At 47.3% G+C, this 23,937-nt stretch overlaps 1 protein-coding gene across 7 annotated transcripts in view; it reads left to right on the plus strand.

Annotated features, from left to right (window-relative positions):
- SH3RF1 (SH3 domain containing ring finger 1) overlaps positions 1–23,937 on the plus strand; it is a 155,204-nt gene that overhangs the window by 99,021 nt on the left and 32,246 nt on the right. For 6 of the 7 annotated variants that reach the window (XM_070376047.1, XM_070376054.1, XM_070376049.1 and 3 more), the window contains exons 3-4: positions 6,719–6,994; positions 7,710–7,805. In XM_070376047.1, coding sequence (XP_070232148.1) covers positions 6,719–6,994; positions 7,710–7,805 — 372 coding nt within the window. The remainder of the gene's footprint in view (positions 1–6,718; positions 6,995–7,709; positions 7,806–23,937) is intronic. The other variant, XM_070376051.1, reaches the window with a different exon arrangement.

The following is a 23,937-nucleotide window of genomic DNA, read 5'->3' on the forward strand; positions in this document are numbered from 1 at the left end:
ATGCAACCACCCTCTCGGATGGTCTGGTAGCCACAGGAGTCATCGAGATCACAGGTTGTCCTGTCTTCCTTTGCCTTTGGGCAGAACTCATCTTGTGAGAAGTTGGATTCTTCCAAGTCTCCAGTGACAGAGGTGTCATAATTCACTGCAGTATTGAACAGCCCTTGCTGTCAGGAAATCCTTTCATCCCACTTAAATAATGCATGCATCCGTTTCAGCCTGGGTTTTTCTGTCAGCAAATACGAAGCTGACTTCCTCTCTCTGTATGAGACTTCTCTGTTGTATTTGAAGACTGACTGCCCCACGAATACATCTCAGCTTCTGCAGCTTGTCTTTCATAGTATTTTCATATATTACGTAGAGACAATAGGTGAGATGTGGGTAAAGTCATCTGTACCTCTCTCTTCCCACTGAGAGCCCTGTGTTCCTTCTGTTTGTGGACTTCAGACTGTGTCCAAGCCATCCATGGAGAGGCCCCTGGCACTGGTGTGGGGTCAGATGACCACAGACACCCACTTCTCTGCCTCAGTGATGGGTTTCCTTCCTGTTGGGCGCTGGTCTCTGCTTCTGCACTGCAGGTCTCTTGATTGCCCAGTTAGGCGTGTAACTGACTGAGATACTTGTGTATCTTTCCCCCCACATGCGTACATAGTTACAGATCTGGCATATGCGGTCATTTCTAAGTTTTTTTCACTGTGCTGCCACTGGTTTATTTGTAAAACATTTTAATATTGAAGTAAAACTCACATTAAGTGAATTACAGTGTGGAAATCCTCAAGTGTGGAATTATACTGAGTTCTGACACATGTCTACAGCTGACTAACCAACATCCCAGCCAAGATATAAAATACATCTATTTTCTCATTCTTTGTGAGGGTTTCTTTCCAGTAGTTTGGCTTTACCTATTCTCAAAGTCATATAAATATAACTTGTATATATGTATTCTGATACCACTCTAATGGCAGAAACTCAAGAGGAACTAAAGAGCCTCTTGATGGGGATGAAAGAGGAGAGTGAAAAAGCTGGCTTGAAACTCAACATTAAATAAACGATCATGACATCAGTCCCATTACTTCATGGCAAACAGAAGGGAAAAAAGTGGAAACAGTGACAGATTTTATTTTCTTGGGCTCCAAAATTGCTGCAGATGGTGACTGCAGCCATGAAATTAAAAGACACTTGCTTCTTGCAAGGAAAGCTATGACAAACCTAAACAGTATAATAAGAAAGCAGAGACATCACTTTGCCAACAATGGACCATAGAGTCAAAGCTGTGGTTTTTCCATTAGTCATGTACGGACATGAGAGTTGGACCATAAAGAAGGCTGAGCGCCAAAGAATTGATGCTTTCTAAGGGTAGTGCTGGAGAAGACTCTTGAGTCCCTTGGACAGCAAGGAGATCAAACCAGTCGATCCTAAAGGAAATCAACCCTGAATATTCATTGAAAGGACTGATGCTGAAACTCCATTCCTTTGGTCACCTGATCCAAAGAGCCGGCTCATTGGAAAAGACCCTGATGCTGGGAAAGATCGAAGGCAAAAGGAGAAGGGGGTGACAGAGGATAAGATGGTTAGACAGCGTCACCAACTCAATGGACATGAATTTGAGCAAGCTCCAGAAGATAGTGAAGGACAGAGGAGCCTGGCGTGCTGCGGTCCATGGGGTCACAAGGAGTCGGACATGACTGAGTGACTGAACGACAATTCTGATACGTGTTTATTGTGATATATGTTTATTCTGGTTTTCCATTCCTAAGTGTCAGTAAGTTGCCCTTTTCTCTGTTTTAAACTAGCTGAGGAGTCCAGCATTCATCTTCGGCAGATGGACCACCTGGGTTCAGTGTTCGCACTGTGAATGGTTCTGCAGGGAGCATTTCTGTGCAGATCTTTGTGTGGACACAGCTTCGTTTCTTGGATTAACACCCAGGACTGGAATTGTGGGGCCACGAGTAGCCATGTTTGTAACCTTATAAGAAACTGTTGAGTAGTTTTCCAGAGTGGTTCCACCATTTTAAAAGCCCACTGGCAGCGTGTGTGAGTTGTTGGCTCTGTATCGTTTACATTTTCTGTTGTAAATTTTAATCATCCTAATGGGTATGAAGCAATAACTCCTTGTGGTTTTAGTTTATATTTCCCTGATGACTAGGGATGTTGAGTACCTTTGCAGTTCCTTTTTGAAGTGTGTGTTCAGATCTTTTGCCTGGTTTTCAGCTGGGTTGGTGGGTTGTTATTTATTTGCAGTTCTTTATATTTCTAAATTCAAGTCCATTGTCAGATACAGGTATTGCGAGTGTTTCCCCCTGTATGTAGCATGAATTTTTATTTTTTTATTGTCTCGTTTGATGAACAGAATTTTTCGGTTTTGATTAAGTTCAACTTGTAAATTTTAATGTTTAGTTAAGATGGGGGGGCAAAGGAGACCTACCTCATCATTAAGATATTATTCTGTGTGTTTTCCTGGAAAACTTACAGGTTTAGATTTTACATTCAATTCTGAGATCCATCTCAAGTTGTTTTTATATGTGGTGTGAGGTAGGGGTCTCTCCTATGGACTTCTAAGAGTTCCACATCCATTGTTGAAAAGACTTCTTTTCCCCAGTTAAATTGCCTTGACACATTTACTTGATTGTCCATATGTGTGTGGGTCTGCTCCAGTGCTGTTTTAATTCTGAAACTGTGAACTGTCTTTCACATTTAATGTCATGTTTAAATTATATGAGCCTCTCTTGCCACTATATCAATGAAAACACTGGACAAAAAAAAAGAAAAATCTAACCCAGGCAGTTGAACTAGAGGTCTCACCTGACCGTCCTGTTCAGCATTGAAGCCTGCTCCCGTATGACCCTGCCCCCATGCTTCTGGCTCACCCACCTTCCTGGCTTTCTGTGAGGGTTGGACAGGGGCGTGCAGAGCCCCTCAGGCAGGGCCATTCTTCCCTGTCTGCCCATGGCCCCGGGACCGGTGGGAGGAAAGGCAGGCTTGGGGCAGGGCCCTTGCCAGGAACCCAGGTGTTTCCCAAATAGAAAGTCGATGCTTTACCAGGAAATAGCCCTCATTCTGCCATGAATCCTCAAGACAGCAGATCAAGTTACTGTCGCTAATTTTCCCAGTAAATTTTGCTGCTCTCTGCAAAATATTATAATTATTAAATGTGATGAAACAGAGAACTAACAGGGCGACGAGCAGCATGAGTTCCCTTCATTTTATTTCAGTGACTGCCTCTCAAGAGCTCTCTTCCCTTTGAAACATTTGTAAGATTTGTTTTCTGTAATGGTTTGTCAGTTGGGCGCTCCATTTTTAAGGCCATCCAAGAAAAAGTACAATATATCAGCTGTGTGACTGCTTCCTCATAACCGCCAGAAGAGTCTGTAAGAAAGATGTTTGTTTGCTGTGGTTTGCAGCAGGCTTGGCTTCGCGTTTTTCAGATGCCAACAGTTCACTCAGTGCAAAGCCCTCAGCTGCCCCTGTCCAGAGCGTTCGCGTTTTCAGCTTTGTCTGCAGCACACACCGAGGGGGACGCCAGCTAGCAGCGGCGGCTCTCGTTTCTCCAGGTGCTCCTTGTGCACAGGTGCCAGGTCCCCCGGGGCTGGGGAGTGACCAGCCTCCTTCCTCCCCCTGCCCTTCCTCTGTCCACCATGCGTGTCCACCACATGCTGGACCCAGAGGAGGGGCTGGGGACAGGCCACACGGGTGTGCAGCCACGCGTCCCCACAGAGCACGACTCACAAGCAGGGGGGGTGTGGTCAGTGTCCGCAGCTGGTGAGCCTGACCCGCCGTAGAATCGTTTTGAGGCAGCTGACCCTGTGGGTGTGGTTTTCCCATGTAGCCATCGCAGCCCAGTGCTCAGCCCACCAGGTTCATTCTTCCCTTGTTCATCCAGCGGGGCTGTGATCACGGGCACCCAGGTGGGTGCTGGTGAGGAGACATGGGAGCCTGCAGCCCCTGTGCCCTGGTACCCTGGTCTCATGGAGACCAGGCTGGGAGCCAAGTGAGGACGGTGTGCAGCGGGCTCAGGACGAGCAGCCCCTCCTCCCACCCTGAGGGCGGGGTGGGGACCTTTCCCCGGCGGCAGCATTCAGTCTGGTCCTGAGGCAGACACGGCCCGTACGTGTGGAAACGGACCGCCCTGTGGACCTTCACCCAGCCCCGAACTTGGTCTTATTTATGGGTGATTCCAAACAACAGAAGCATCCGTCCCAGACAGACAGGAAACTGCAAGCGGGGGAAAGCCGGCCTCCTTGTCACCTCAGGATGTGTCCCTCCGGGGACATACTGGGGACCCTCCAGGTAGGAACAGGGTGGGGGCCGGGTGCCCTTGGTGAGCTCCAGCGGAAGACTGTCCCGTCTAGGCTGCCTCATAAAACACCCCAGATGGGGCAGCTTGTAAATGACGAGCATGATTTCTCAGCACTGTAGCATCTGGCAAGTCCAGAATCAGCTGTCTGGAGGAGTTCCTCCTGTCCACTGCTTGTGCCCCTCGCTGTGCCCTCATCGGGCAGAAGGGACGTGGGGTTTCTGTGGGTACTAATTGCACTGCTGAGGGCCCCACCTCATGCCCTGAGCACCCACCTCTTCAGCATCGCCTTTGAGGGGGTGGGTTTCAACATCCGAATCACAGGGGCACACAGACATTCAGACAGTAGCACGGAGGCGAGGCACCTCGGAGACTGGAGGTGATGAAAGCAGACAGGTTCATCTGCTGAGGGTGGGAACCATGGCAGGAGGGTGTCCACACGGAGGGGGGCTCAGTTCTTTCTGGAAGTTTTTGGAAGTCAAGTTGCAATCAGCCAGAGTTTATACCAATTGAGATGCAACTCAGTCATTAAACTTTACACATTTTATTGCTGTTCCTAGGACAAGAGTATCTTCTAAATGTTCTTTTTAGTAGGCCATTGAATCTTTTTTACTTTATGGAGCAGTAAGAAATGCATGAAGGAATTTGAATTTAGAGGGGCTGTTGTGCATGTATATCTGGGCACTGGCATTTAGAGTCTATAAAATCAATTGGCAGTGAAGGTTTTATTTACATGTGAGGACCTCAGCTAGATCGCCACACTGCTCTTTGCCAGATGTACTGGAGTACACCCGATGGGGTAGAAATGGGCCGGAAAGCAGTGAATCAGAAGTGTTTGTGCACCGCTCTCATGAGGATTTAATGTCCTATAAAATACCTGCGTATATAATGGAGAAGCAAAAATATTAGAAAAGTAAAACAGGCCCATGTCATAGTTATTCTTTTTTATAGGAGGAAAGCAGTTACTGTTTACTGAAGTGTGTTTTTGGGTTAAGAACTGTTGTCAAAGCTCACACTGCGATGCCCAGCTCTTTGACAAGACCTGCAGGCCACTGCAGAGCATGCTTGGCCGCCACCTCTGGCTCTTTCTGGCTGGCTATGCTCCTGAACCTCCCTTTCATATGTAGCCAAGTGAAATGTAAACTCTGCAGATGCCGGGGGCCTTGCCCGGGAAGCAGTTTGGGAAGGCGGCCGAAGGTCTGGGGGCCAGGCAAGGCTGCAACCCCCAGCCTTTCCAGGAGGTGACCGAGGGGCCCCTGTGGCTCCCAGCTCTCAGGATGGTTTTGGCACAGGAAAATGCAGTCTTGCTTGCTTTTCAATCGCTTTACTCTTTATCCTTCATTGTCTGCCGTCTCTGTGGGGATCAGCCTTTTAAAAATCAGTGAACTTTGCTGGGTTTGAAATCAGGGTGAGATTCATTTTATTTAATACAGGAAGTTTTCTTTGGGGAAGTCTGACACAAACTGACTTTGCAGTCTCTTGGAATTTAATTGAATCAGCGCAGTGGAGCAGGACAGGGCCAGGGGCCCAACGTCCATTGCGGGGTTAGAGTGCTGTCAACTCCTGGCTGCCTCCTGCAGGGCTCCTGGTCACTGAGCGAACCCAACCCGCAAGGCAGTGTGTTTCCGGTTGCAGGCAGCAGGGTATAACCAGGCTGTTGCCTGAAGTTTACTCCTGCCACTCACCATGTTAAGAGTACTGGGTGATCTTTGCTGTTCAGTTGCTCAGTCATGTCCAACTCTTTTCAACTCCATGGTCTGCAGTGCAGCAGGCTTCTCTGTCCTTCACCATCTCCTGGAGCTTGCTCAAACTCATGTCCATTGAATCAGTGATGCCATCCAGCCATCTCGTCCTCTGTTGTCCCCTCCTCCTCCTGCCTTCAATCTTTCCCAGCATCAGGATCTTTTCTCTTGGGTCGGCTCTTCGTATCAGGTGGCCGAAGGTTTGGAGCTTCAGCTTCAGCATCAGTCCTTCCAACAAATATTCAGGGTTGATTTCCTTTAGGATTGACCTCCTTGCAGCCTTTGGCACTCAGCCTTCTTTTTGGTGCAGTTAATGTCAGAATTTAAGTTTTTAATGAGTTTTTAAATTTTATGCCAGGAAGCCAGACTTAGCGGTACTTCCACATCCTAAAAACCCTGAATAGGGTGAAAGTCTGGCTAAATTAGCCTTAGGAACAGAATGCCTTCTCAGGGTCCAGGGGTGATCTGCTGTTCTTTCCTCGTGTGACATGGTTTGTTTGCTCTTGGTCACACACACACACACACACACACACACACACACACATGCAGTTTTTTGTGTGGGATTGTCTTCCTAAGACAAAGTGTGTATTTGATCTGGATCTATTAACAACCACGGTGAAACAGTTGAATTTTAAGACATTTTGGGACAGTTCTGTCATTAAAACTCCCCTCTTTCCTTCAGGGAATACCTCAGTTACCATGTGCCAAAGCATTATACAACTACGAAGGCAAGGAGCCCGGGGACCTTAAGTTCAGCAAAGGCGACATCATTGTCCTGCGGCGACAGGTGGATGAGAACTGGTACCACGGAGAGGTTGGCGGGGTCCACGGCTTCTTCCCCACTAACTTCGTGCAGATCATCAAACCGTTACCTCAGCCCCCGCCTCAGTGCAAAGCACTTTATGACTTTGAAGTTAAAGACAAGGAAGCCGACAAAGATTGCCTTCCGTTTGCAAAGGTAAAGTTAGAACACATTGCCTTCTGTTTGCCAGCTCTTCTGTGTACCTCATGCATGAACTATGGCCTGTGCAGAAAAATACAATAGTTTTATGTGAACTCTCTCTCTGTGCTTCTAAAAATATGTGGAAGCAGGCTTCTCAGGTCAGAAAGACAGTAATTTTGTGCACAGAGTGTTCTCTATGAAAGATAATTTTGGTTGACGCTCTGTATGGTATCATTTTCATATTTTGGGCCTAAATGTAATTCTAAGCTATGTTTTCGGGCGGGTGCATGCCACTTGGGGATTTTAATTCCCTGAATTATGAATAACAAAATGAAGCATCATTACTTCCTTGTTTTATATGTAAATTTCTTTGCTGAAAAGCATACCAGACTGTATCTACTGAATTGATAAAATGCTCTGGGATTATGACCAGAATGTTGTGTTTTTTTGGTAAAGAAAAATAGTAGGATGTACATTTAAAGAAGGTGAGCAGAGTCTGAGAGTCCATCTAGAACAGGAGTTCAGGGCGTGGGTGGGATGGCAGGTGCCGACAGGCTGTTAGTTTGGTCTGCTGCCCTTCAGTTCATCACCTCATTGTGGTCACATCCCAAAGACATGGCATGGCATCTTAATTCATGTGTTCTTACAACTTGAGTCTCCTGTTAAAAAGAAAATTAGGTTGTGCGCTTCCTAGGGTCAGGTGGAGTAATGTCCGTTGATGTTTCTTTAGGATGACGTTCTAACTGTGATCCGCAGAGTGGATGAAAACTGGGCTGAAGGCATGCTGGCAGACAAAATAGGAATATTCCCAATTTCATATGTTGAGGTGAGTCAGCATCTGGAAGCATCAATCGTGTTAGTATTCTGCTTGGCAGACCAGTCTTAAGTGTGCAGGGTGAGCATTCAGGAGTCCTCACGATCATTTCTCAGTATACACACATATCGCCTCACTGTTGCACACCTTAAGTGATACAATGTTGCATATCCCTTTCTTGGATAAAACTAGGGAACAAAGAAAGACAAAAACCTAGTCTACTTAAGAAAAAAAAAAAAAGCCCGCACAGCAGAAAGCCCCAGGAATGCCCCTGTTCTAGACTGTGGGATGGAATTCGTCTATCCTGCCCTACAGTTCCTGAGGACCAGGGGACTATGAGATGTTTGAGCTCTGTACTTTGTTCCCTGTTAAGAGCATTGGCATGTCTGTCGAGTGGGACCCTGAGCTGCCTGCAGCCTCTGTGTTCTATTTGCAGTTTTGGGGTCAGAGGGTGGTGAGGTCTTGACTAAGGTGGGAGATGCGTGTATCTGTGTGTTTATGTGCCACACCTCAGAACTCATACACTGATTTGCAGCGTAGCCTCCAGTCAGCATTAAATAAGCGATGAACTGCCCACACTTCATCCCAGCAGCCACGTAGCCACCCTCCCCACTTTAATCAGTTTTATTCAGAAACATACAGCCAATCTGATTCATCAAAGTCTCTTTAGGAGTATATATTAAGTAATATGTTGTATTAAAGAATAAACGAACTAAATTAAAAATGAACTATGGAGTTATAATTTACAGTAGGCCTTATAACATCATGGGCTTCCCTGGTGGCTCAGATGGTAAAGAGTCTGCCTGCAGTGTGGGGGACCCGGGTTCAGTCCCTGGGTCGGGAAGATCCCCGGAGAAGGAAATGGCAACCCCCTCCAGTATTCTTGCCTGGAGCATCCCATGGACAGAGAGGAACCTGGCATGATACAGTCCATGGAGTCGCAAAGAGTCCGACACGACTGAACGACTTCACTTTCACTTTGTAACATCATGTATAATAAAGTTTCATGTTGTTTAGTCATAAGAATTTCATACAAAAAACAAAGGGGTATTTATATATAGTTATAACTGATTTGCGTTGTTGTGTGGCAGAAACCAACACAAAATTGTAAGCAATTTTCCATCAATTAAAAAAAAAAAGAATTTAATGCCAAAAACAAAGTTGAAGACGTTTTAGAGACTGAAACACCAGCCCAGACAACCCTGCAAGGTTAGCTGAGATCCCAGAAGGCTTCTGGGAAGAAGCAAGTTCTTCGCGATGTCTCTGTGGTGGGTAGGTAGCGCTTCACCAAGAAAATGGAAAAGGTGCCTTTTTACAGCAGAAAGGACACTCACACAGGATGACCAGTGTGTGCACAGGCCAGAAAGTAAGAGGCGCATAGGCTGTTGGGACATTGAAGGTAATCCTGTTTTTAAGATGTCAACGCGTGTGTCTTAAGCATGTAACAAAGTAAAACCACATCACTTTTGTTCCTGCCTTTTCACCTGCGGCATTTGTTTTGACATGATCCTGAGAACAAAAACGACAAATTGTATCATTAGAGCCATCGTTTGCCCATGTTTTCATAAAAAACTACTTCGACTACCATATAACCATGGAAAGCTAATTCAGATTGTGTACACGCCTGGAGTTTTGTTCTTATCCTTCAAATGTTCTTGTGTATGACAGTTGTTTTTCCTTCTTTGGAAGTAAAGAACAGAGGAAACTCGCAGCTCTCAGGTAACCCTTCTGTACATTGTTTACATGTTCTAACTGTGGTCATGGAAAGTTACACGCGTTTCCGGGTATTTGGATGGTTACTGTCGGGAGCGTGGGTACATGAGCTTAGTAATGAGAGCCTGTCTCCACCTGTGTGAGCTGAGCTACAAGCCAGCGCTTGGCGTGCAAGTGCTGGCCTCCACACCAGGCAGGTGTGCAAGAGGACTACCGTGCTTTTGTTACCAGGTGGGTGTAGAATTGCGTGACAGGCATGAATGATCCACCCACAGCAAACCCAGAGTCACTGAGAGTCACTTGAGTCATGGGGATTATTTACTCTGACTTCGGTTGGGAAGATAAAGGTCTGCCCAGGTTGAAAGTACTTGTATTCTCCTGCCTCTTAATTTCACAAGAGTAGTTTCCTCATTTGAACCGCAGTTTTGCCAGTTGAGACGAGTGAACAGATCGTCTCTCTTGGGGGGAAGGTGGGGACTGTGAGCTTATTGTTGATGTCTGACTGTTGGATGGACATTCCTGGCACCTGGAGATTGGCATGGGGTTCAGCCTTTAGGGGAGGAGGGGGGTAGATTTCAGTAGCAACCTACAAAATTCAACTGTTCAAGTAAAGGACAGGTGGCTGTACAGGGCAGCCTCACATGGAGTGAAGCCAGCTAGTGTTGGGAATCACAAACTGGGGCTCTTTCCTGAGTAATGTCTTTCTCTTGCACCATAAACCCCTTCAGGGCTCAGATTGTCCCTGCTGTAAAAACAGACGATGTTACAGAAACCCAGTTGTAAATTATTTTCTTACACCTTGTAGACACACATTTAGGTCTGCACCATGTTAGGTGCCTCTGATTCTTGCACAGTGCTACCCCAAACTTACCCCTGACGATTGAGCAGGTGTGTGTGATGATGTATCTCGGGGGCCTAACCCTGCTGTGTCCTGTGCACCGCGGTCCAGAGCTCAGATCAGACATGACCCAGAGGACAGCCACACAGTCCTTAAGGGCCCCAGTGTTCCATCCCATGAGGAAGTCAGCTCAGGGCCAAGTCTCCAGAGCAGCATCTGGGCTGTCACAGCCTCACCAGCAGGGCTGGAACCCCAAGTTCTGCTGGGCAGCTGGTCTGCAGAGATGCCCACGGGCAGGACTTGCCCGAGGCAGCAGCTCTGACCGGTATGGGCGGGGTCGGGGGCGGGCCTGCAGCAGGATCTCAGGCTCCAGTCGGGAGCTCAGCATCAGCAGTGGGTGAGGAGAGAGCTGAGTGGGGAACCCAGGGCGTTAGAGGTACTGCTGGGGTGCTGTCCCCTTCCCTGTGACCCCCCACCCCTCCCTCTGTCTCCTGTCTCAATCCCACCCCCTCCAGCACCAGGACTGTGTATCCTGCTCCTGACCTGTGTCACAGGAGGTGACAAATGACCTCTGATTAAAGTACCAGAATCTTCAGGGTTTGAACAGAGGAGAGTCTGGTGGGAGGTGAGCAGGAAGAGAAAGGCCATGTGAATGTCCTCAAATTCTGCCCCTCAGGACTCTGTGAAGAGGAGGGGTCTTTGCCTTGATTGCATCATACCCCCGCTGGAGACTTGCCCATTGGAGCCTCGAGGCTGTGGATTCTGTTCTTTGGATGGATCTCCCTGGACGTGGGAAACTGGGAAGGAAGGAAGATAGACGTTCCCTGGGGAAACCCAGGGGACTCTTGGAGAAACCACATCAAGATATGTGTAAAAGGCTGTGTTTGTCAAGGACTGAATGTGGTTTCAGAAGAAACCAGTAGCTTGCTACTTTCTTTGTTCAAAAATACCAGGCTCCTCCAAAACCGCACGGAAGATTTTAACACCCTCATTAATTCAGAGCTGACTCACTCACATTTCAGGGTCATTTGGACAAAGATGACATGACTCTTAGCATGCCAGAAGTTGGGATGAAGTAAGTGCTAAATATGGCATTTTGGACGATATTCAAACATTGTTGTGTATTGTGGGCTTATGAGCTGTACATTTTTATTAAATCTAGTCATGCATGTAAACTATCACTCAGTTTTTCCAACAAAAAAAATTTATTTAGCAACTCTGCTACAGCTGGAATGTAAAAGTGGAGGTGGCGTGAAGTGGGCATGGCTTGTTGGACTGCAATCTTGTTCTGTGGTTGGTGCTGGCAGGGGCGGGGTGGTGTGGGAAAGTGTATCCCTCAGTTAGATCTCTGCCCAGTGACCCCTCTGCAGGCACGCCTGCCCTCGGCGCCTCGTGCAGAGTGATTCTTCCTCTGCAGCTGCCCTGCCTCACACATAGGGCGCTATGGTCCTGGAAGAACTTGGACTCTGAGCCCAGAGGCCCAGGATCCCAGTCCTGGCCAGACCAGCAGTTGTGGAGTGACTGTGTCCTCATCTGTAAAGCAGAGCCGTGCGGTGAGCTGGGCTGGTAGTGCTGTGCACTGCCTGCCCTGTGAGAGGTGTGTGTGCTGCACTTGTCATCTCTGCACCGCACAGTGTCCCCCGTCTGTGTCTCCTCTGTGGGTGTTGCCCTCAGCCCTGTGCACCCCTTGGTGGGACTTGAGCTCCTGGGCCCAGCGTCTTTCCCTCTGGCTCACCTGGGCTCCTGTGCACAGCACTCCTGGTCACCTCACCGAACGCTGGTCGAGTGGGCAGCCTAAGGACCTGGTGACCTGACACCAGAAACGAACTGGACGTGGACGTTGCTGACATTCACGTCTTTCAGCGAGGACTGACGTGTTGTCCCCGGGTTATCTTAGTGTTCTTCTGGGCTGCCGCCCCTGACCTCGGACGTGGGGTAGCTCCTCTTGGCCGTTCCTGCGCCGTCGCAGCCTGGCACTCTTCGGCCGCTGCCCCTGACCTTGGATGTGGGGTAACTCCTCTTGGCCGACTCCTCTCGGGCATGGGGTCCTCCCGGCTTCTGCCCCTGACCTCGGACGTGGGGTAGCCGCCCGCGCTAAATGCACCGGTAGCAGCCACCCGCGCGCTAAATGTGCCGGTTGCAGTCGCCTGCGCTAAATGTCTGAGATTAGCGGCGGCGGCCGAGAGGAGCTACCCCACATCCAAGGCCAGGGGCGGTGGCCGGGAGGACCTACCCCACGCCCGAGGCCAGGGGCCGTGGCCAGGAGGAGCAACCCCATCTCCAAGGAGCTGTGGCTACGGGGGCCTAGGAGGGCCTAGAGGAGCTATTCCACGTTCAAGATCAGAAGGGGCGGCGGTGAGGAGATACCCCTTGTCCAAAGTAAGGAGCAGCAGCTGCGCTTTGCTGGAGCAGCCGTGAAGAGATAACCAACGTCCAAGGTAAGACAAACCCAAGTAAGACGGTAGGTGTTGCAAGAGGGCATCAGAGGGCAGACACACTGAAACCATACTCACAGAAAACTAGTCAATCTAATCACATTAGGACCAATGAAACTCAGTGAACTCAATGAAACTAAGCCATGCGCATGGGGCACACTAACTCAATGAAACTAAGCCATGCCCATGGGGCAACTCAAGACGGGCGGGTCATGGTGGAGAGGTCTGACAGAATGTGGTCCACTGGAGAAGGGAATGGCAAACCACTTCAGTATTCTTGCCTTGAGAACCCCACGAACAGTATGAAAAGGCAAGATGATAGCATACTGAAAGAAGAACGCCCCAGGTCAGTAGGTGCCCAATATGCTACCGGAGATCACTGGAGAAATAACTCCAGAAAGAATGAAGGGATGGAGCCAAAGCAAAAACAATACCCAGTTGTGGATGTGACTGGTGATGGAAGCAAGGTCCAATGCTGTAAAGAGCAATATTGCATAGGAACCTGGAATATTAGGTCCATGAATCAAGGCAAATTGGAAGTGGTCAAACAAGAGATGGCAAGAATGAATGTTGACATTCTAGGAATCAGTGGACTAAAATGGACTGGAATGGGTGAATTTAACTCAGATGACCATTTTATCTACTACTGTGGACAGGAATCCCTTAGAAGAAATGGAGTAGCCATCATGGTCAACAAAAGAGTTCGAAATGCAGTACTTGGATGCAATCTCAAAAACAACAGAATGATCTCTGTTCGTTTCCAAGGCAAACCATTCAATATCTCAGTAATCCGAGTCTATGCCCCAACCAGTAATGCTGAAGAAGCTGAAGTTGAACAGTTCTATGAAGACCTACAAGACCTTTTAGAACTAACACCCCAAAAAAGATGTCCTTTTCATTATAGGGGACTGGATTGCAAAAGTAGAAAGTCAAGAAACACCTGGAGTAACAGGCAAATTTGGCCTTGGAATATGGAATGAAACAGGGCAAAGACTAATAGAGTTTTGCCAAGAGAAAGCACTGGTCATAGCAAACAACACAAGAGAAGACTCTATACATGGACATCACCAGATGGTCAACACCGAAATCAGATTGATTATATTCTTTGCAGCCAAAGATGGAGAAGCTCTATATAGTCAGCAAAAACAAGACCTGGAGCTGACTGTGGCTCAGATCATGAACTCTCTATTGCCAAATTCAGAATGAAATTGAAGAAAGTAGGGAACACCACTAGACCATTCAGGTATGACCTAAATCAAATCCCTTATGATTATACAGTGGAAGTGAGAAATAGATTTAAGGGCCTAGATCTGATAGATAGAGTACCTGATGAACTATGGACTGAGGTTCATGACATTGTACAGGAGACAGGGATCAAGACCATCCCCATGGAAAAGAAATGCAAAAAAGCAAAATGGCTGTCTGGGGAGGCCTTACAAATAGCTGTGAAAAGAAGAGAAGTGAAAAGCAAAGGAGAAAAGGAAGGATATAAGCATCTGAATGCAGAGTTCCAAAGAATAGCAAGAAGAGATAAGAAAGCCTTCCTCAGTGATCAGTGCAAACAAATAGAGGAAAACAACAGAATGGGAAAGACTAGAGATCTCTTTAAGAAAATTAGAGATACCAAGGGAACACTTCATGCAAAGATGGGCTCGATAAAGGACAGAAATGGTATGGACCTAACAGAAGCAGAAGATATTAAGAAGAGGTGGCAAGAATACACAGAAGAACTGTACAAAAAAGATCTTCACGACCCAGATAATCACGATGGTGTGATCACTGACCTAGAGCCAGACATCCTGGAATGTGAAGTCAAGTGGGCCTTAGAAAGCATCACTACGAACAAAGCTAGTGGAGGTGATGGAATTCCAGTTGAGCTATTCCAAATCCTGAAAGATGATGCTGTGAAAGTGCTGCACTCAATATGCCAGCAAATTTGGGAAAACTCAGCAGTGGCCACAGGACTGGAAAAGATCAATTTTTATTCTAATCCCAAAGAAAGGCAATGCCAAAGAATACTCAAACTACTGCACAGTTGCACTCATCTCACACGCTAGTAAAGTAATGCTCAAAATTCTGCAAGCCAGGCTTCAGCAATACGTGAACCACGAACTTACAGATGTTCAAGCTGGTTTTCGAAAAGGCAGAGGAACCAGAGACCAAATTGCCAACATCCACTGGATCATCGAAAAAGCAAGTGAGTTCCAGAGAAACATCTACTTCTGCTTTATTGACTATGCCAAAGCCTATGACTGTGTGGATCACAATAAACTGTGGAAAATTCTGAAAGAGATGGGAATACCAGACCACCTGACCTGCCTCTTGAGAAATTTGTATGCAGGTCAGGAAGCAACAGTTAGAACTGAACATGAAACAGCAGACTGGTTCCAAATAGGAAAAGGAGTACGTCAAGACTGTATATTATCACCCTGCTTATTTAACTTATATGCAGAGTACATCATGAGAAATGCTGGGCTGGAAGAAGCACAAGCTGGAATCAAGATTGCCAGGAGAAATATCAATAACCTCAGATATGCAGATGACACCACCCTTATGGCAGAAAGTGAAGAGACTAAAAAGCCTCTTGATGAAGGTACAAGAGGAGAGTGAAAAAGTTGGCTTAAAGCTCAACATTCAGAAAACGAAGATCATGGCATCTGGTCCCATCACTTCATAGGAAATAGATGGGGAAACAGTGGAAACACTGTCAGACTTTATTTTGGGGGAGCTCCAAAATCACTGCAGATGGTGACTGCAGCCATGAAATTAAAAGACGCTTGTTCCTTGGAAGGAAAGTTATGACCAACCTAGATAGCATATTGAAAAGCAGAGACATTACTTTGCCAACAAAGGTCTGTGTAGTCAAGGCTGTGGTTTTTCCAGTAGTCATGTATGGATATGAGAGTTGGACTGTAAAGAAAGCTGAACGCTGAACAATTGATGCTTTTGAACTGGGGTGTTGGAGAAGACTCTTGAGAGTCCCTTGGACTGCAAGGAGATCCAACCAGTCCATTCTGAAGGAGATCAGCCCTGGGATTTCTTTGGAAGGAATGATGCTAAAGTTGAAACTCCAATACTTTGGCCACCTCATGCGAAGAGTTGACTCATTGGAAAAGACTCTGATGCTTGGAGGGATTGGGGGCAGGAGGAGAAGGGGACGACAGAGGATGAGATGGCTGGATGGCATCACTGACTCGATGGACGTGAATCTGAGTGAACTCCAGGAGTTGGTGATGGACAGGGAGGCCTGGTGTGCTGCGATTCATGGGGTCGCAAAGAGTCGGACACGACTGAGCAACTGAACTGAACTATCTTAGTGTTACATTCGGACACCACCATCCTCGAAGCACAGACTCTCTCCAGTGACTTCTGGAAGTTCTTTGGTTTTGTTTGTTTGTTTTTAAATGAAGCAGGATGAGTGCTTGGTTATGCCTAGTTTAGACTTTTCCAGACTAAGGTAACAGTAGTGACACCCTGTGGATTAGATCCTGCAGCCTGTCCAGGTTGTCTCCCTGATTGTTTGTGAGAGAATTTTCACCTGTTTGGTACTATTCCTTTGGCCCACTTTGAGCAGAAGTCAGGTGGCCTAATTGTTAAGAATCCTCATTTTTCTAAACTAACTTTATGGAGTTATCAGTGACACACAACAAACCGTGCATGTTGAAGGCGTAATGATTAGGTGGTGTTTGTTGTTTTCAGCTTTCAAAAGCAGCCTGTAGACAAATCTTGGGAGATACTTCTGTGGCCAGAGAACAGAAGTGTGTCATCAGCCCTGATTACAGAAAACCACATGTGTATGTCCAGGAGCATAGGTGCAGCTTTCATGAGAGTGAGAGCTGTGGATGCAGGGACTTGGGAAACGTCGTCCGTGTTCCAGGGAGTTACACGTGGAGGTTTAGGTGCACAGTTTGAATTTGCCAAGGTGCCCCTCAGAGGAGCCAAGAGCATGGTTCACTTTACTCCTTCACCTAGAGTCTTTGCCCTAGAGAACGAGAGCCGAGGATCAGAGCACTTGGCTTTGATCTCTCAGTCAGCGAGAGCAGACTGAACGATATAAAAGGATATTCTGTCATTCATATTTAAGGGAGTATTCTTTTCCTTTCAGATGCAGAAGTGAAATGTTCAATTCATTGAAATAATTTTTTTAAAATGAGAAGTGTACGAAAATTGGGGAGAAGTTGTAAAGAGAATTACTATATTGCTTGGCTTCCCCAATACCCCTTCAATTCTGAAGTAATTTTTATAAAGTTGTTGGAAAGTCAGGAAGACAGTCGGTTGTCATACTTTCTCCTTCAATTCTGAGGTAAATAAATTTTTATAAATGCAATTCAGAGATACTGTTTAGGAATCAACGAGGGAGACTTACTGAATGCCCAGCATCACACGTTCATTCATCTGCAAGTCGCGCTGGCCGAGTCCGCCAGCCCTGCGTTGAGTAGTGTCTTCAGCCCCTGGGCTCTGCCCTGTGCTGAGGCTTCTCGGGTCTTCTGAGTGTTGTCTGCTTGGTGTAAGTAATAGTGGCATATCTTTTTACCACAGTGATGGAAGTGAGAGCTAGGACCCTGAAGTTCTCAGGGCAGGTCGGCTCTGGACGCCAGGAAAAACCCTGCTCACTGTGGACAGCTGGAGGCAACCTGCCCAGACCTACTCAGAAGAAAAGGAAATTAGGCCAGGGTTTACTCGGCAGTTTACGCTCCATCTATTACGCAGCAGCCTCTTTCCCATTTAAGAGTTTCCCTTTGTTTTCCATGAGGAAAACCCTCTGAGAGCTGAGATTCTAAAGATGGGTTAATGTTTGCTTATTTCTCGCTGCATGAGCGGGCAGTTCCATAGAACATAAACACGCTCACGTCCTGTTGAGCCTGGAGCAGAGGCCAAGTGAATGACCAGCTGGTGTCTAATGTATGCAGTGCTTTCCCCTGGAGTCCACCAGTTCTTTAGCCTGGCCGTATCCCCCTGGGCCCTCGCTAGGCTGGTCCCTTGGAATTTCTGTCTTTACAGCTCATCAGGGATGTTTCTTTGTCCATGTGTCTGTGGAAACACACCTCTCTTCGGGGTCCTGATGGAAACTGTCCTTTCTCAGGAAGCTGTTCTTTCCTGATTCTCTTTGTGGAAACAAAACACAAAGTCCTTGCATCAGACTTCCCCGGCTGCGGCTTGTGCGTTCTTACAGCCTGGCTTGTGCCTGGAGGGTAGTGATGTGTGTGCAGGATTCCATGTTTTCCTGGGAGCCTCGTCGTATGTGAAGAATGCTGTTAATCATTTTATTTCTATGATATTATTGTGTTGCAGAGGATTTGGGGAGAAATAACTCTTAGGCCCGTCGCATGTCATTTTGGTAAATATTCTTTCGTTCTTGCTCTCTGTGCTTTAATGACAGTACATGTCTGATTCAAATATAGTGCTACTCTCCACCAGTGTTTGTGACTGTGAAATAATTCTGGGAGCTACACCGTAGTTTAGTTATTTTTCCATTTTAAAAATAAGTTAAGCGTCTTGTTTGGGGACACCCATCCAGTAACTGAGAGGTGATCTGTGGTCTCGCCCCAGCAGCCTGGGTCTGCCCTAGACCCCTGCCTTGCTGTTGCCTCGAACTCGTGCTGAGAGCTAGTCTTCGTAAGGCTGGCACAGAATCACTATGATTGTCAAGCTTCACTTGAGAAGTGTTGAGGACATTTTGGTATTTTATCAAGAATAATGACAGCTTTTTAAGTTTGAACACCCAGAAGGTTGATTTTCAGAAGTGATGAAATATTCAACAATGTCAGATTACTGAGGTTGTCTTTTTTAAGAGGGAAATCATACCTTAATCAAAACCACCATATTTTAAAGCCTTAAATTTTGTCATTTGAAATTCTTAGTACATTGTTCGTACATACTAAATTTGGTAGTAACTGAGGCTTTCTAATAAGCAAGAGTTGAGGCCTGTCCTGTGTCCTGAGAGAGACAGGATGAGTGTGTGCCCTGTTCTGCACATGTGTGTGGTCTGTTTCATCTTAAGTGTGAAGCCCCTGGGGACAGGCCCCTGTGGTGAAGTTGATGAGCTTCAGAAACTTGTGTCAGGAGGTGTGGAGCAGCCGCCCTGATGACAGCGACGTGGCGGGTTCCCTGCCTCATGGCTGTGTGAACAAACGTTTCTCTGCAGGTGGGCAGGAAGAGGGAAGTCCCACACCCCCGTGCAGCTTTGGGGCTCTGGCCCTCCTGGTGTGGTCATCCTGGTGGTGGCTCTCCCCATGCACCTGCTCACCTGGGCTGGGCCATGCCTGTGTGCCTGCTTTCCATTTCAGGTGTTCACTGCTGGGCTCCATGTCCTGGGAGGGGGCAGCCTCTCGCCTTCCTCAGGCCATTCCCCTGTCTGCACGCCCCTCCCTCCTGCCTTTCCTGCCAGAATTCCCAGGGCTGGCTCCCCAGTCCCTCTGGTCGTCGCCCTCCCGACTGCTGGCTAACTGCATCCCCTCTGCTCTCCTCTTGCTTTGTTTTCCCAGTGCTGGCGACTCCTGCCGTGATGCTTCCTCCTTCCTTTCCTTGTAGGAGTTACCATCATGACTGCTGCCCCCATCTCCTGGCTCCTTGGGCTCCAGGGTGGCAGCTGGGGGTCGTCTTCTCACCTGCAGTTCTGGGCATCCTCCTGGCCCTGTGTCTTCTCCAAGTTTCCTGCCCCTGCAGAGACCCCAGCTAGTAATACCTGCAGGGCGTCCACACTTGGCTTGCAGAGTGTGTGCATGTGTGCTAAGTCACTTGGGTCGTGTCTGATTCTTTCTAACCCTATGGGCTGTCGCTCACCAGGCTCCTCTGTCCATGGAATACTCCAGGCAAGAATACTGGAGTGGATTTCCATTTCCTCCTCCAGGGGATCTTCCCGACCTAGGGAATCAAACTTGAGTCTCCTAAGACTGCTGCAGACTGCTTTTGTTTCAATTGTTGTTCAGATGGAAAAATCAGGGTATTTTACAGAAGCCTAAGTGTGTAGCTTGCTGGGCTTGTGACAGTCTCCCAGAGAACATAGGGGCAGGGGATGTCCCCTCCAGGTCCGACTGTAGTCGTAGGCCTGAGGTCTTGGCCTCTGTGTGCTCTGAAGGGGTGAGAAAAGCCATTTGTACATCGTATATACGTAAAACTTTCTAGATCGTCAAGTCCAGCTATGTGTGATGTCTGAAAAGTAGGAGACGCACGTGAAGAGGACAAGTGACGGTCAGGCTGGGTCTCAGGTCACGGTGAGAGCAGGGCGCGTCTGGGTGTCGCACCGCGGTGGCGATGCGCGTTCCCCTGCTCCTGGGTACAGAGGGCGGAGGTGCCCCTCCTGCTCCTGAGAAAATGGAAACCTCATTTGAACGTCCCTCAGGACTGCTCAGCTGCGGAGACAGAGACCCGAGTCCACCTGTGCCTTTCACCTACAGGCTCGGAGCATGGCTTTCTGGAGAGTACTTTCCTCAGCCTCCTGAACGAAAATCCTTTCAGGCTTTTGATGGTGTGCTCCCCCCGCTTCATCCCTTACATCTCAAAATCAGAAACCTGAAAAAGAACATTCCAGAACCTTCCAGTGTATTTATTTTCTGACAGGCCCACCAGAGGGGAGACAGTTAACATGCTGTCAGAGCTCAGGGGCTGGGGCTCCCCCTCCTGACTGGACGTGAGACGAGTCCCAGAGTGCCCTTTCCGGTCCTGTGGCACACGGGGCTGGGGTGCTGTGCGCCCAGCCAGCTGTGCCAGCTCAGGACACATCAGAGCCGCTGCGTGGGGCGGGGACCATTGAGGTCCTTCCTGTCCCACACGTTCCTTGAGTTCAGTGAACCTTAGGAGGTGCCCCCTGAGCCCCCCGTGCATCTTGGGGGGCCACTCACGCTGAGCCCGTCTCAGCTGGGATGTGGGGCAGATGCCCGGAGCACACTGGGTGGCAAAACTCATACAAAAGAAGAAGTGCCTATCTCAGAAACTTTCATATTGATTACATGCCATAGTGGTGATATCTGGGTTTTATGAAATAAAATGCATTATTAACTTTACCTGCTGCTTTTTATTCTTTAAAATGGGGCTACTGGAAAATTTCACACCACAGCTGCAGCTACTGTTCCACTTCTCTGGGTAGCTCTGGTCTAGAGGCCTCCCTCCCCACCCCTGCCCTCCGATGGTTCTGGGACCCCAGCGTTTTTATTCTTTCAACAGATCTGTACAGACGCCTAAATGGAGCTGCTACCTAGGGAAGGCTTTTTCGGACCCATTTAAAGACACTCCTGAATAACCCTTCCAGTCTGCTGGTTATTCCTCTGCTCTGGGGGAGCCTTGTTTTATGAATAAAGACAAAGTTTGCTTTTGTATTTAGATCATCCAGAAACAAAAGCCTTGTTACGCAAATTGCAGAGAACAATGAAAGACTGAAGAACATACAAAATCCCCGTTGCCACTGTGTGAGAGCACCTTGCAGAAGAGGCAGACACTTTCCATTTCTGCTTCACGGGGGCTGAGGCATGAATCCCCACCACAAAGCGTCTTCCCTGGGGATGGGCACTGGCCTGGCAGTGCATCACTTGTGAAGGGGGGTTTTCAGAGCTGGCAGGAAAGGATGGGGTTGTGTAAATTGCTGGGCCACATGGAAGGAAGAATGGTCTGTCCCTGTCTCTGTCTTTACACAAAACAAAATGTCCACGTGGTTAAAACACCCAGAAGGACAAAGGGAGGAACCATAAACACACTGGGAGAAAAGTGATTTTATTTTCAAAAAATAATTGTAGAAAAAGAAGATTTTTAAAGTATGATGTTAGCTTAAGATACCATAATGGAAAAGATGAATAAATTTGCACATCCAAGAAATATTTATGTATGACAAATACATATCGTTACAAGCTGAACTGGAACAACATTTCTAACTCAATGGATATATGTTGTTGTTCAGTTGCTAAGTCATGTCTGATTCTTTGTGACCCCGTGGACTGCAGCACACCAAGCTTCCCTGTCCGTCACCATCTCCCAGAGTTTGCTCAGATGCATGTCCATAGAGTCGGTGATGTCATCCAACCATCTCATCCTCTGTTGTCCCCTTCTCCTCTTGCCCTCAATCTTTCCCAGCATCAGAGTCTTTTCCAATGAGTCAGTTCTTCGCATCAGGTGGCCAAAGGATTGGAGCTTCAGTTTTGGCATCAATCCTTTCAGTGAATATTCAGGATTGATTTCCTTTAGGATTGACTGGTTGGATCTCCTTGCAGTCCAAGGGACTCTCAACAGTCTTCTCCAGCACCACAGTTTGAAAGCATCAGTTCTTTTATATTCAACCTTCTTTATGGTCCAACCCTCACATCCATACATACCTACTGGAAAAACCATAGCTTTGACTAGATGGACCTTTGTCAACAAAATGATGTCTTTGCTTTTTAATACAACGTCTAAGGCAATGGCACCCCACTCCAGTACTCTTGCCTGGAGAATCCCATGGACAGAGGAGCCTGGTGGGCTGCCATCTATGGGGTCGCACAGAGTCAGACACGACTGAAGCGACTTAGCAGCAGCAGCAGCAGCAGCAGGTTTGCCCTAGCTTTTCTTCCAAGGAGGATATATATACTCTTGTATATGTATATATACATGCATACATAGTATTCTAGTATATTAAAGAAAGATTTATATGCTATATAAAGAGAACTCAAATGTATCGGAGAAGGCAATGGCACCCCACTCCAGTACTTTTGCCTAGAAAATCCCATGGATGGAGGAGCCTGGTGGGCTGCAGTCCATGGGGTTGCTAGAGTCAGACATGACTGAGCGACTTCACGTTCACTTTTCACTTTCCTGCATTGCAGAAGGAAATGGCAACCCAGTCCAGTGTTCTTGCCTGGAGAATCCCAGGGACAGGAAGCCTGGTGGGCTGCCGTCTCTGGGGTTGCACAGAGTCGGACACGACTGAGGCGACTTAGCAGCAGCAGCAGCAGCACCATAAATGTATAAGAAAAATACCAACTCAATAGAAAAATGGGTAGTGTGGGAATAAGCAATTCCTAGGGAAAGAGAAAAACATACTTAGTCTCATTAATAGAGAAAAACAAATGAAAAGAAAATACAAATTGCCTCTTCATCTGATGAGATTTTTTTTAAATGGTAATACCTAATACTATAACTGTTAGAAATTTTAACAAAACATCAATACACCTGATACTGCTAACAGTATGAGAAACAGGGACTTTTCATTCACTTTTTCGTCAGAGGTGATGAGAATGGACACTTCTTTGAAAGTGCAGCTTGGCAGTGTCATTCAGAAATGCTTTAGGCTGCGCTTTAACCTGCAGCTTCACTTTGGGGAGTTCGCCTTGTGGGTGTGGCTGCTCAGGCAGGATGCGCAAAAGGAGATGGGTGGGCAGCACACAGCCAGCCTGCCTCTGTTCCCAGGAAAGGCCTCTCATGAGATGCTGTGAGCGGAGAGAGTGTAGTTTCTTTGGTGTTAAAATTAACCAGGCAGGTGCTTAATTAACAACATCTCCATGGAATGTACATGCAAGAGAGTGTTCCGAACTGTCAAACAGGAGAGGTCTGGGCAACAGGCCCAGGGCGGTCAGCGGAGGAGATGCAGGCAGAAGCTGGCCGAGGCCTGTCACCTCTCACTCCTGATAATTGACACCATTTCCTGTTTAAAATAACCAACACGTGTTACTTGCATAATCTATATTTACAGTCTTTACTTGCCTTTTATTGAAAACCCATCCCGTTGAGGAGCAAACACTAGGTTATGAATTAGACGAGGTTCCTCTATGCAGACCTGCTGTGTCCATGCTCTGATGCTCAGAATCTAGAGACCAAGTCCCCTGTAAAGCTTTATGGAAAACGGTGACTGTTCAGCTTTGTTCTCATTAGATTTTTTTGTTCTCGTTTAGAAAAAGTGAAGTCCTGTCTTTTAAAAAGACGGTATTCTCTTTGAGAAAGAGGCCAACCACACACACACAAAGTATCTTCATATTTCTTAAATTGTCTTGTTATTACTGCTGTTATTATGTCAGTATTTTCCCCCATGTTTATTTATGCCTCTTGTAAGACTAATTCTTTCTCTGTTTCAGAGTTTCCCCAAAGGGGATATTACTGGTTTTCAGATCGACCAATCCCGTGTGTCCCTGCTGTCCACTCCAGGGTGCTGCGTTGCCCCTCGTGTCCACCCTTGGCAGCTGGTCCACACCCAGGGCTG

Source organism: Bos mutus, chromosome 8 (assembly GCF_027580195.1).
Source record: "Bos mutus isolate GX-2022 chromosome 8, NWIPB_WYAK_1.1, whole genome shotgun sequence".
Lineage (NCBI taxonomy): Eukaryota > Metazoa > Chordata > Mammalia > Artiodactyla > Bovidae > Bos > Bos mutus.